General features: G+C 29.7%; 1 protein-coding gene across 5 annotated transcripts; it reads right to left on the bottom strand.

The window, feature by feature from the left end:
- Positions 1 to 2,453: 2,453 nt before the first annotated feature.
- On the bottom strand, positions 2,454 to 6,903 carry LOC104881974 (uncharacterized). Of its 5 annotated transcripts, none has more exons than XM_010663771.3 (4): positions 4,064 to 6,903; positions 3,499 to 3,918; positions 3,181 to 3,315; positions 2,454 to 2,772 (listed from the first exon to the last, which is right to left on the bottom strand). In XM_010663771.3, exons 2-4 carry the CDS (start codon positions 3,883 to 3,885, stop codon positions 2,629 to 2,631), a joined length of 666 nt encoding a protein of 221 aa, XP_010662073.1. In that variant the 5' UTR covers positions 3,886 to 3,918; positions 4,064 to 6,903; the 3' UTR covers positions 2,454 to 2,628. The 5 variants fall into 5 exon arrangements, 4 of the variants coding, with proteins under 4 accessions (XP_010662073.1, XP_010662072.1, XP_010662071.1 ...); XM_010663770.3 differs by having other exon boundaries at positions 3,499 to 5,838; positions 6,130 to 6,902; XR_787835.3 differs by having other exon boundaries at positions 2,454 to 2,837; positions 3,181 to 3,272; positions 3,499 to 6,902.
- Between the last annotated feature and the right edge of the window lie 7,475 nt (positions 6,904 to 14,378).

The raw sequence follows: 14,378 nt of genomic DNA, 5'->3' as shown, positions 1-14,378 counted from the left end.
CCCCATGAAATCTTCTTGAAGAAATAATTAAAAAAGAGAATAACAATTAATGCATCAGTGTTTGTTCTCCTATAGTGCATCTGTGACATATCTTCAGGTTTATAAGTGGCTTGAGATAATTGTTGTGTCAGTTAAAGAAAAACACAAGATTATATATATATATATATATATATATATATATATATATATATATATATATATATATTCATAAAACTGAAAATGTGGCTGAGATGGAGTATCCAAGGTTATTTAATTCCTCACTTCTATATTAACCAGAATTTGAAATCATATGATGTAGGAGTCTACCAATGAGAAAAAACCCAAAATGGAAATTTGTTGAAATTAACTATTTTGTTTCTCAATATGCATCGAAGATGTTATGTTAGAATACAAGATGTAAGAGCTTAGCAAACCACAAAGCTTTTTGTGTCATTTTTTGTTGTATTGATGATCATTTGTTATGAATTTGTAAAATATAAACAAAATTAAATTTAAAATGAAACAAATATTAATATAGATAACATCTATAGAGTGGGAGTTTTGACCCAAAAAAGTACATTGAAAAAAAAAATTCATAAAATAAACTTATTTTCAAAATAATACTCAATCTAATGTGTCTGTATCATATAAGTTGTCATGTCATAAGACCGTAATTGGTGACTACGGTTTTATTTTTCTAAAACGGTTAAAAACCATAGTCACCAACCACGGTTTTAACTTTAAGTTTAAAGCTACAATTAGTAACTATGGTTTTGAATTCTTTTAAAAATGATCAAAACCATAGACACCAACTGTGACTTTAACTTATATATATATATATATATATAATTATGTTGTTTCATTTAAACTTATCTCATTATTTAAAAAATATTAATATATGAAATTAAATAATTGATATTTTTAATATGGTATAAATTTCTTTATTTTATTTTATTAAAACAATTGACACTATATCTAATATAAATATAATTAATTAATTAAACTTAAATATAAATAAAATAATAATAAATTATATTTATTTTAAAAAATAAATTATGAAAGCCTATTTATGAACTTAAATAAAAATATGATAATATTTTCATAAATTATGATCCTATGGACATGATGTGATATTATGAACTAAAATTAAATATGATAAATTTTAAATTTAAATTGAACTTATATAGACATGATATTATATACCACTTAGATATAGTATATAAAAAATTATTAATTAACAAAAGAAAACAAGACATGTTGACCACGGATTATTAAAGAACACATGGGATAAGTGGAATGTACAAGTTGCACCACATACCAAAGGCTAATAAAAAATTATTTCTAAATCGTAATTATTTTTTTAGATTTAAACCAAGTGTCTTGGTGTTTTTCTCAAGTCAACTTGATTTATACCATCCAAAACCATGGAATTTAAATAGTTCAATTAAGATAAAATTATGACATATTGGAATCATATCAACTAATGATCAACTTAAGTAAATCAAATCCATTTTTCGACTTACTGGACGTGACCCTTTTTAAGTTCCACAACAAAATTTTTAGTTGAGATAATTTCCTAATGCTTTGAATAGTAGGCCCCTTATAGAACACATAAATCTTCTACACATACCGGCAAGAAGAAATCTTAGCTCATCGTTGCCACTTTGATATGAAGGGACATAATGAAGAGAGGCACCATGGAGTTCCCATTAAGAATTCAATGCCTTAGAATTTAACCTCAAAGAGGCGCCATGGCTAGATTTGAGGTCATGTACTTGAGAGCCAAGTTTGATAAAAGAAACAAATTGAGAAACTGAAATGGGGGTGACATACTTGAAATCATTTTTTCTACTAATATCAAAGGCGAAGTGCCTTCAGATGCAGTAAAATGCCTCCTTTCATGGTCAGTAAAGCACCATATCGTTTAAAAGTTTCTTTGTATTTTCCTTTTCTCAATATCACTTCATGTATAGCCCGTGTTTAAGTTGAAATTGAGAATGCAAGTTTTTCCCTTTTTATTTTTTTTTCTTTTGATGGTGGAGAGGCAATTGAGATGAGCTGAACACTAGAAAAGAGTTGGGAAAATAGCTAAGACTAACGGGTTTGCCACTTCATGTTTCAGATATTTTATTTTATTTCAAAGTTCTACCATGCAAGTAAACATCAATTGAATCCTAAAGCAATAAAGTAGAATCATAATAGGGAGAATGAACAAGAACATCTAGAACAAGAAGCATATCCATTCCCTAGGTTAACAAATTTCCAAACCTTATCACCAGTGAGTTTCATGCCAAAATCAATAGTAACAGAGAACAAAAGGTTTATAACATTCTAAAAGCATAGGAACAAGAAACCATCACAAACGGTATCCTAATTATTATATCTCAAACAGTTTAGAACTGAACTACATAAGCAATCCCATGAAATTTTTTTGCTTATTATTAAGCCAAAAGAAAATATCAAGGTCTAAAATATTAACCAATAGCCTTGAATAATAACCAGTTCAAATATATACATACACACCTTAGCAAATTCAATTAAGTTGATATATTAACAACAAAGTGATATTTTGGCAGGGAATGACATTTTTCCAAATGGAATGGGTCAGTTGTGGGCTCAGTGGTTAGAGTCTTCCTCACACAGAATGTTTCAGATCACCTTTCTAGATGAACTACAATTTTTGAGAAAGTTGTTAATAGAATTTAACATTATAGATAAAAAGTGAGAAAACTCATTAATCCATCTCTTCCTTCTTTGCAGTTCTGCATTCATGTCACTTGCTGCCCATTTTCCCTATAAGTGCAACCACAGGCCATCAATTGAATTGGAAACGAGGATTTTAGTTGTGATCATATCACCTGATTCAATAGATAAAATATTTCAGTCTATTTTCTGTTTAAACTTATAGCAATCTTGTACCATGGGTAAATCAGAAAGTTCAGCTCTTACTTCCAACATTATATAACCAGATTTCTAGAAAGAAAAAAAATGATGTACACCCTCTTGATACTATCCATGACCCAAGGGAACAAAGCAGTGGAATCATACAATACTAAATTGTAAATTATGTAGAAATAGATATATAATTTCTTACCTATACGGATTTGGGAACGTGAATGCTCTTCCACCATTCAAGTTCATGGAGAACTCTCAAACCACACAACAAAATAGATAATTACAGAAGGATTTGGAAAACCCTACCTCTCCAAAGTTGAAACCTTCAAATGGAACAACCATCTCCACTTCTTCACCAATCCTCTCAGCATGCTTAACAAGTTCACTGGATCCATGTCCTACTGCCCAAAATATCGTGGAGTCATCATCAACATATTTCAACTAGCACATTATAGAAAATTTTCATTTGGTCAATATGGATAGATAGAATACCACAATTAGACATGATGACATTTTCATGGAAGCCACCCTCAGTTTAAAATTAACAAGCGATAACATAGACACAATAAGTCAAGCTAAAATTAGTGGCCTCTAGAAAAGCACTTGAACATTTTCTTTGCGTACCTTAATTTTCGAACTTGTGAGAAAGTCATACTTCACACAAATAGGAGAGCTTTTGTAAAGATTAAATTTAAGACTCCCTATATCTCCATGCAAAACCATATTAAATGTCGTGTCCCACCTAGGGCTTGAACCTGGACTTGCATACGTTCTCCTGGTTAACTCTCCAAGTTCAACTTCTATAAATCTTTGCAGAACTTTGTTCTCATTATTCTCTTCCAAAGTAGCATCCATGAGAGAGCTTTCTTGTCTCCCAGAAGGGCTTCCTTTCATGTTATTCCTAGTCAATATACTTGCTGAAATGATTGTGACAAAAAGTATCCCTCCAACAGCTTTTTTCCTCAAATTAATTGATGGCAGAGAGTAACATTGGTGGCGTGGCTCAACCATTGTCTTATCTAATGTATTAGTGAAAAGTTTAACCTGATCAAGCAAGAAAATACATCATGGAAATACAAAATTGAATGTTTGGTTGAAGAAATTAAGTTGTATTGCAAGTAAACAGGGCATTTCAAGCGGAAGAAAATGTCATATTTCACAAACTCAAGAAATTAGCAGAGAATTGAACCAGCCAGGATGAAACACGAGGCAGTTTTGTTGCAGATAGAGTTTATTTTCCACCTCTTCCAAATGCAACTCCAATCCTCACCTCAGGAGTTGTTTCAAATGCATAAAAAATCATTTTTCCATTCAGAACTGGCATCAATACAAGCTGTGTAGGACAGTATAAGAAAACATCAATTAAACTTGCAAAGATAGCACATAAGCATTGCTAGAAAAATATTATATGGTAAAGCATGCCTAACAAACAACATAATTCTGAACTTAACAAATGGCTAAAATCTGAAACAGGAAACTTTTGAAATTGGAGCATAAAACTTTAAATTTACAGTACTTACTATCACAGTGAGTATCAAGTACTTTTTAGTATCCTTATTACATTAACAGTAATGAAAATGGAAAGAATCTAGTGTGTATATAACTTAAGTGAACCGAAAGAGAGTTATTTAGGAAAACTACGAGGATGGAAAATTTTCTTTTTATGTATTCAGGAAAACTACAAGGATTATGGCTAGAGGGAATTCTTGTATCTTGTAGTTTCTTTTGGTTTAAATAAAGATAGTGGTAGTTGTGCTAAAGCTTTTAATTCACTAGGAGGGTGAAGAGAGCTGATTTCGTATCTGGAATCAGTCCTCCACTTGGTCAGAATTGGAATAAACCCAGACAAATCAAAGAAATGGCAGTGGCAAAAAAAGACCAAAGATCTCATGAAATATATAGAATTGAAGTCACTAAAAATGATGGAAGAATAGTAGCCAGAAGGTGAGGATAAACTTTTCAAAACTAAAAGATTTTAAAAATTATACAAGAAAAACTTCTGCACAAGAGCAGGAGTACTAGAATGATGGTTGCCTTCAATTTACATAAAAAAATTTTAAATAAAAAAGAATAAGCATTAATGAGAAAATTTATTAGCATACATCCCCCTTGATGTGGAGGTTGTTTATGACAATCCGTGCGGTCCCAACAAGTGGTTTTATCAACTTAGAAAGCAACAAAATACTCATTTCATTTGTGTTCTAATCAAAACTGATATGCATTATTTTCTGTAAAACAAGCAAGAGGTGCTTACTGATAATGTTAAAATTGTAAACGAAGAAAAATTGTCACAGCATATAATAAAGTCACAACAACATAAATAGCTTCAATAGTCAAAAGTCATTGGACAAGGCTTTCTGAATTGGTTCAGAGTCCTTTTATTGAAAAGATTTTGCTAGTGAAGGAGTTGTTGAGGCCAGTCTAGATGGTTAATCTGATAGAGAATCGTCCCAGACAGTGACTCATTTCACAAGAAGATCAATTTTCTTACAGTTGAGGAACAAATGTGAAGAATAGGCATCTTTCCACAACATGGTATGATGGTCAAGGTCACTTGGATCCTGCCATTGCAGCTGTGCAGGAAATGCATTGTACGAAGAATCAAAGCATTTTTAGTCTCATCAAGACTCCAAGTTTCAGGACCAATAACCACAATTTCTTATAAATAAAATGTGCAATCTCATAACATGACACAAATTCACCTCATATTAACCCAAATTTCTTTTTGTTAGTAACAAACAAGAAAGAGTAAACACTTTGTTTATTGCATCTTCTTTTAGAATTTTTAATTGGATGTCTCCTCAAACTAATTTATTATGTTTCTTTGTTATCCACTTTGAAGATTTTGAATGAAAAACAAAGTAAATGCACTTTGATTTCCTACTATACTATAATAGTCACAGTTTCATTCAAAAAATTCTCCTTCGTACTGCTTGCTCTGCAAAGAATCCATAATCTTGGTACCTGAAACCAGAGGTCTGCACATTAAACCCAGAAGACACGGTCACATGGAATGAGAAAATGTCAAATCAAGCAATCTGTGACAAGAGTTCTATGACACTACACCACACTGAGGAAGTTGTTAACAGCAATAGATCCTATCGAAACAGTAGAGGCACAATTGGCACTGTTGATATTTCAAAAGACAATTGGGAATAGCAAATTGGTGAGATCTTGCATAGTTGGGCACCAAGTAGTAGTTGTTGACGAAGTCATTGCTTTAAACAAAAGGAAACAAAACATGCTTAAACTCACCCTTGAGATTGTGAACCAAAAGCGAGATGGATGGACTCTCCCTATGTCCGCATCTTCCCTTTTCCGATTCAAGGTGGCCACCTCAACGCCATGTTAAACTCACCCAAACACTGCGTGCTGAGCCTCCAGCTCAAATACCATAGCCATAGTTTTTTTTAATCCAAACCACTTACGAGAAAAACAGAAGCATTCCAAATTCTAGTAAATGACATGAAAAAAATAAGTAAAGAAAGCAACATAAAATCACAAATGCACAAACAAAATGATTCAAATGGTACACCCAATAAGGTTGTATTGATAGGCAAGAACAGTGAACAAACTTCACCAATTATATAAAAAAAAAATTCCTCTTCCAGAAAACCCACCAAAAAGCACCCATAACCACCAAGCTTGAAACAAAAACTCTTTTAATTCAATTGATTTACCCCAAAGTCCACAACAATTAATATCTAAAACAAGAGCTGAACACTTGTTGCATGTCGGATTCCCCATGGTGAGTTCTGATGGAGTTGATAACCGAGTTCTACATGATGAGCCAAAAAACGTTTGGATGGGGCCATCCCTGCCACCTCTTCACGGATCATTTGTTGCATATTGAAACTGCTATGGTGTTCAGTTTGAAGGAAAGAAGAAGACGATAAGACAGTGAGGCTAGGTGGTGTTGATCAAAATGTGCATGTGCGAAGGGATAAGAAGGGAGAATTAGTGGATGGGAAGCAATCCAGCTATTCATTATGACATATGGGTTTTGGGTAGCCCAAAGCATGGGCTGTGGCAGAAGAAAGACGTTTTATGTCTAATGAAGGTGGTAGTGATAGGTTTTTTTGATTGCCTAAAAAATAGGTTGTTGCAGGGTATGGCATGGTTTGAAGTACTTGTCTTGAGCAACTAAAATTTAGCTTTAAAGAGAGAGTGGTATGACTCATGGATTAAAATACATTTTAAGCCATCTAAAATATGAGCAGTAGCAACAAAGCACTTGATGGGTGAGAGAAATGGGAAGCTAGGCTAACGACCTATGGAGACTATTGATGGATGGTTGGGTTAGTTTAAGGTGTGTTTGGTATGTTTTAAATTATATGAAAGCTAAGTATAAATATTTCATAAAATCATACAAATTGCATATTTGTTTTTGATTTAGAAAATTAATTTATTTTATGTTTTGATGTGTGAATTTTAATATCATATAGACTTTATTTATGATTCATGATATCTAAAAATAATAATTATTTTGGCATGTTTATTATAAAAAAAAAATAACACATTTTGTTTTATATTTTAAGACATGAATTAGATAACCATAATAAACTCATTTTAATTTTGTTTCTGGTTCATAAAGTATTAAAAAGAGAATTGCTTTGATATATTAATAAACTCAAATCTTTATTTTGAATTAAGATTCCTGTGATGTTAAAAAATAAAATTATTTTGTCACAAAATAAAGCTTTGAATATATATTAACAACCTTAACATATTATTTCTCAATTTAATCATCCAATATATTGATTAATACCTCAATTTCTATAATTTATAAGATAAAGTTAACAAAAAAAACTTGAATCTTATCAAATCATTCTTTAAAAAAAAAAAAAAAAAACTCATTCCAATTCATTATCAAAACCTTATTGTATTTTATATTTTTAAAGAATATGATATCAATTATTATATTATTTTAAAACGTGAATTTATTTGTAAGAATTAAGGTTTTAGAATTCTAAACAAACCTAAATATGTTGTAAATCAATAAAAAAAACAAAGTCCTAAACTAATAATTAAGGGTCACTACACGCGAAATAGGGATCCACTTAGTCTCTTCAAAATATCTAATTGAAAATCCAAAACTAGTGATCGATATAGTCTTAGTGGACCATCAATTAATAAGAGCTAAAAACAACTGAAAAAATGACCACAATTGCACACTAAAGCATCAAAGGATGTAGGAGGACAATCCTATAAAATGTGTCAAGATCACAAAATAGAGGGTTTATAATATTCTAAGAAAAAAAACATGTTACCATATACATAATCACTTTGAAAAAAATGTTTTCATTAGGATTATAATTGAAATGTTGATATAGAAATTAACTAAGATGTAGAAATTCATTATGTTTCTTATATATTATTGTATTTGGATGTCATATTAAATTATAAATAAGAATTCATTGGAAAACAAATATAAATCATGTTTAACTAACTATCAAATGAAAACTAGATGGAGTAAAATATAATTTTAAAGTATTGTGTTTTCCTTTATTTGTATTTTATACTTTTTAATTTATTTAATCTTTTCATTTTTTTTTTTAAAAAATGGCAAAAAATTTGCTCTTAAGAAGCTCCCTATATTGTTAATGAGAAAACAATTATCTGATAATGTTGTTAATTTCTAAAAATAATATTTAGTTTTTAAAAATGAAACTATAGTTTGAATGGTGGTACTATTACAAAATATTGTTATGATTGACTAAGTTGTCTTACCTCATAAAACAAAAGATTCTCTCTCCAACTACAAAATGTCTGTTTTGAGATTACTTTATTTTATTTTTTTTCTTATTTTCTCTTCTTCTAAGCTTTCTTTTTGTTTTATGATTCTATAAGCATAATATGTGTTTGTCTTTATATTTATTATAATAATTATAATAGATGGATGAATGCACCTCCCTATTTCAATTTTAATTTTGGATGTTTACTGGTCAAGTTGTAATACCATTATATATATATATATATATATATATATATATATATATATATATATTATCTCAATTCTTCAAAGTACAGTGATCTTTCTCATTGGCCATTTAAAAAAAAAAGATTAATACAATAAGCTTTAAAATTTCATTTCCATCTTGAATTTCTCGAATAAAAGATTCTATTAAGAAAATTAGAGAGAATGTATTAAGAAAATTAGGGGAACGAAAATGGACGAATATGAAATTTGAAAAAAAAAATGTTATACTAAAACTTCATAAGTCATTTTCTGCTATGTTATGTAATCTAGATTATAATATATGTTATATTAAAAATGTTATTTTTTAAAAATATCCCATTATTCCAACTGGTGGTCTTGGTAATGAGATACTAAATGAGTATACGTTTACTCAATTCCAAAACTCCAAGAAGCATGACAAAGAGGCCATTGAAAAATATATTGGACATGTTATCCTGGCATCCTGCAAGTGTAAAGGCAATGTTAGAGGTTAGATGGGAAGTGGAGGACTATTTTAATTCATTTAGTGGAGTCACGTCATCAGCATCCTAACTATCAAGTGCTTAAATGTTGTAGGTTAGATGGGAAGTGGAGGACTACTTATAGGCTATAGGATAGTGGAGAAGTGGAGAAAGGTCATATCCCCAATCATCATCCCTAAATTGTTAGCTACTTATAGCATGTCAAAATATTGAACATTACTACCCGATCGGTGGAGAAATAAATTAAAAAGCGGGAAAAAAATTCCATAAAAACTTGTTGCTATATATTTAAACCTTTTTTTTATTTATATAATTAAAAGCAAAGACAAAAATATCAATAATTACGAATATATCGATACTTCGATTTTAGGGATATATCGAAAATATAAGATAAATATCAATGAATATTTTTGCACAAATATCGGTGGAGCGAAAATTATTTAACATTCATAGGAATGCTTAGAAAAACTGTAAAAATGATAAAATAAGCAAGAATACACATTTTTAAATTATTTTGTAAGTATAATTGACATAGATATGATAAAAAGAAAAAAACATAGGTAAACATAGATATATTGGTAGATTCGATATTTCAATTTTAAGAATAATAAATATGAATTTTGGAAATGAATAAAGTTAGAATTGAGTTTAAAAAATATTTGTTTTTATTGAATAAAAACAGTTTATACATAAATATAATACATATGACATTATAATAGTACTTAGTAAAATGAAGATCGATGTGGTTCTATCATATTATTAGATGAAGGGAGCCTATCTTGTTGAAGACAATATTTATTTTAAAATTTTTAAAATAATTTTATTATAACATATTTTATTACATTTTAAATGAAAAATGAATTTAATTTATATAAAATATTTTATTTGAGATTTAATTTCTACAATTTTATTAAAAATATGTGGTAACAACTTTTTCTATTAACATTAATTTATTTAAATAATTAAAATTATTAATAATTTATCTTATAAAATTAATTTTAATTTCTAAAATATGGTCTATAGAAAGCGAAATTTCAATCCATAGTAGTGATTTCATCAAAATGGATAATTAATAAATATTTTTTATAGAGGGAGGCAAATTGTTCTCATAATTTGTTTCCTTGTTTTTTTATCTATACTAAATCTAACAATCAAAAGCCAACTCACTTCTCTAACTCGGCCATCAAGAAGCCATTTCTGAAGTTGCCTTTCACAAGAGAGAATCCCTAAAAAGGCCATTTTTCCCTTTGTCACTCTCATTCGTCCCAAGTACTAATCTAATGAGGTTATTATTATTATTATTATTATTATTATTATTATTATTATTATTCCAATCCCCATTTGATTCCCAATAAAATCCATCCCTCATTCCATTTTTGGGAAGATTCTTCCTCGTTTGATTTCGGAGATAATCCATGAAAACTCCCCATGGAAAACCATAAAAATTGTTTCTTTTTTCCCTCCCTATGGTTTCTAGATCTGTTGTAAGGGTCTCTTGGTTTTTGTGGCATTGGATTTAAATTTCATGAACCCTAAATTCACGATTTTTGAGTCAGGCTGAAAAACACAACCTTTGCCTACAAATCATGGTCAGATTACCGAACAACATCTTATGTCTTTTTTTTATAAAAAAAAAATAGATAGCTTTTGTATCCTATGCGTGGGTTGCACTGGTAGGAAATATCGGTAACTTTCCCGAAAAATCAGTAAAAATACCAATAAATACCAATATATCGGAGAAAATTTGGAAATATTACCGAAATTTCCATGGACCGATAATCGGTTATGGATTTTGTGTTGGAGCTGGCTGATCAACGATATTTCTCTCCGAAATTGTTGGACATTTCAATCCTTCGTTAGAACTATATATTCACTTAATTATGTTATGGTTATTACATACATTTGCATCAATTAATAACCAATGTGTAAAAATTAAAAACATGTCATTTTTAACCTTGTGTTTCCATACCATCTTTTACTCTTTATAAATATGACTTAAGCAAGCTTGAGTCTCAATTTGATAGAATAAAGTAAATTTTTGTATCTTACATCCTGATAATGACAGAAAGTAAAATACATAACTAAATAACTTCAATTTAAAAGAGATTTAATTTTAATATAAATCCATATAAAATAATTAAATAGATTCAATATAATTCTTATAAACAAATTAAAATAGTATTTTATTTAGAATTATTATGAAAGCAATGATAAGAAAAAAAATTTATTAAAAAATATGACAAATTTTATGGTAAAATTATTTATTAATCAAAATTTGTTTCTATAAAAAAGATAAACATGAAATATGACAATTCTAAAATTATTGAAATAAAAAGATTATAAAATGGATATTTTATAATTCTAATTTATTTATTACCAAATTCATTATAAAATATTTTATTGCTATGTAATAATGGTCCACAATTTCCAACCCATTGTAGAAATAAAGCAAAGCTTTCTCAAACAACATTGGTATGTAATGATGATCCTATTTTTTTAACCAAAAAGTACAACAAGAAACATGGAACATGGATGAGAAAAAAACAAACAAACAAGAGGAAAAAGAACTAAGAGTTTTAATGGAGATTGATGTTCTATTTGTTGTTTAAAAGTTCATATCCTTGTACCAAAAACACAGGTCCTCCTAATCCTGGGTTAACTTTTCAATTTCTCAATCACTAGAGGACAATTTTAAGGGACAAGTCTTGTTAAGGTAATTCTTTACTCTCTCCGGTTTCTCTCTCTCTATACTTTGCAATGAAACTCTAACTTGTCAATACTTCATTTTTTTTAAAGGAAATTGAACATAAATAATCAAACTTGCAGTTGAGTTATTTGATGGTTAGTAGATTTGGTCTAGTGGGTGGGTTTACTTTTGATTTAATTTGATTCCATTGAATGTGACGTTGATGACTTTATATTTTGAGTATTAACTTTTGTTTGTTTATTGCCAAGTGCAATTAAATTTCTCTACTCATGAGTTTTGAAGTGAATATATTTCTTTTTTCCTCTACTAGGCAAATAACAAATATGTTAAAGGAATTAAATGTATTTCCTTTTAATGTGTTTAGGATACTTAGATAGGATTTAAATAAGTTCATGCATGAAACATTAGACTTCCTGTTCTATCATCCTTGTATGACAAAAATTTCTCTTATTACATGCTAAGGACATTTAAGTTGTCAAAGAATGAAAAGGGTTCATTGATGAACTAGTTTGAAGTTGACAACTTCTAACTTTGTCTAGCATGTGAATGAGACTATTTTTTTCTACAAATGATGCTTGAATTGTCCAATTGGACAGTATAAGGAAAACATAATATCTTTGAAGTTATGCTCTTCTGCTTGATCATTTTTTAGAAATTTTGACAGTCGTTCTTTTTGTTCTCTGGGTGCATATTTGGACAAGGCTAAATAATATACCTTCTCCATTTTGTGTACTTGGAGAACTATAGGGAAATGCTGCCGAAATTTTTCTAAAATGAATCGAAACATAATAGTAGTTGACATGTAGGGATTATGTTTTCCTATATGGGATAGGAACCACCACCTAAACTAGGAAGCTGGAGATGTTAGAATGCATAAGACATGTAGTTTAAGTTGATTTTAGTTTAACAAGATAGAATCATGAGAGTTAATTATGTTTCTTGGTTTAATATTTTGATATATAAATTTGTTTTAATTTTACAGATATATGCATAATAAATGATCTTCGATGATTCGAGATTGAATAAAGACTTAAAAAAATGTAACATGTATTTATTTCTCATTTGTATGGTAGTGCATAAACTAGATAGAATCATAATTCTATAAGAGAACCCCATTTTTTACTTTGGTTCAATACCTAATGAAATTAAATGTATTTAATAAGATGAAATATCATGAACTAATAAGAATTTTAAATGGATAATTTGTGGCATTACCTACAATGACATGAATTGAATAAGACAATTTTTATAATTAACTATCCCACTATGATATACTTGTAGACAACATGGATATATTACATGATGAATCCTTTTGAGATATGATACAACATTAATGTTAAAATTCCTCATGATTAATTCATTGTGTATTTCAATCATAGAATGGATCGAAGTTGGATGTCTAAAGATAGAATGTCACAGGAGTACGAGGAAGGAGTTGAATACTTCATTAATTTTGCATTAGAACATTGTTCGAATCAAAGTGGAATTCGTTGTCCTTGTATGCGATGTGGAAACTTAATACATCATACACCTAACAAGATTCAGGAACATATGTTTTTCAATGGTATTGACCAGAGTTATCATACATGGTATTGGCATGGAAAAACAGGTCCTACTAGTAAAATACCAACTGAAATGGCACAATGTTATGACACAATGGATTGTGGTGATGTTGCTAGTACAGTAGAAATGGTTTATGTTATAGATGATGAGTTCATGACAGACTCAATCTTATTTAAAAAATTGCTTGAAGATGCTGAAAAACCTTTGTATCCTAGTTGTATCAAGTTCACCAAGCTTTCTGCATTAGTTAAATTGTACAATGTGAAGGCACGATATGGGTGGTCAGATAAAAGTTTTTCAAATTTACTCCAAATATTAGGGGATATGCTACTAGTCAACAATGAGATGCCCTTATCCATGTATGAGGCAAAGAAAACATTGAATGCATTAGGGATGGAATACAAAAAGATACATGCATGCCCAAATGATTGCATACTATACAGGAATGAGTTAAATGATGCATCTTCATGCCCTACTTGTGGAATGTCAAAGTGGAAGGTAAACAAGGCTGGGGCAAGAAACACTAAGAGGATTCTTGCAAAATTTTTGTGGTATTTCCCACCCATCCCTAGGTTTAAGAGGATGTTTCAATCTCCCAAAATAGCGAAAGACATAAAATGGCATGCAAAAGGTAGAGAAAATAATGGTAAACTTCAACACCTAGTGGATTCCCCAACATGGCAACTAGTGAACCAAATGTGGCCTGAATTTGCTTCAGATTGTAGGAACCTTAGACTTGCTATTTTAGCAGATGGTATCAATCCTCATAACTCCATGACCAGTAGGCATAGTT

This window comes from Vitis vinifera, chromosome 16, assembly GCF_030704535.1.
Source record: "Vitis vinifera cultivar Pinot Noir 40024 chromosome 16, ASM3070453v1".
NCBI classification, from domain to species: domain Eukaryota; kingdom Viridiplantae; phylum Streptophyta; class Magnoliopsida; order Vitales; family Vitaceae; genus Vitis; species Vitis vinifera.
Note: the sequence above shows the minus strand (reverse complement) of the source record. Positions and strands in the feature narration are given on the sequence as shown.

Excerpts from the sequence above, each read along its gene's own strand:
- LOC104881974 (XM_010663771.3), bottom strand. The coding sequence starts at position 3,885 with ATGGTTGAGCCACGCCACCAATGTTACTCTCTGCCATCAATTAATTTG. Across the intron at positions 3,316-3,498 it reads TCACAAGTTCGAAAATTAAG|TTGAAATATGTTGATGATGA; the intron begins GTACGCAAAGAA and ends ATAATGTGCTAG. Across the intron at positions 2,773-3,180 it reads AAGGTTTCAACTTTGGAGAG|GGAAAATGGGCAGCAAGTGA; the intron begins GTAGGGTTTTCC and ends TTGCACTTATAG.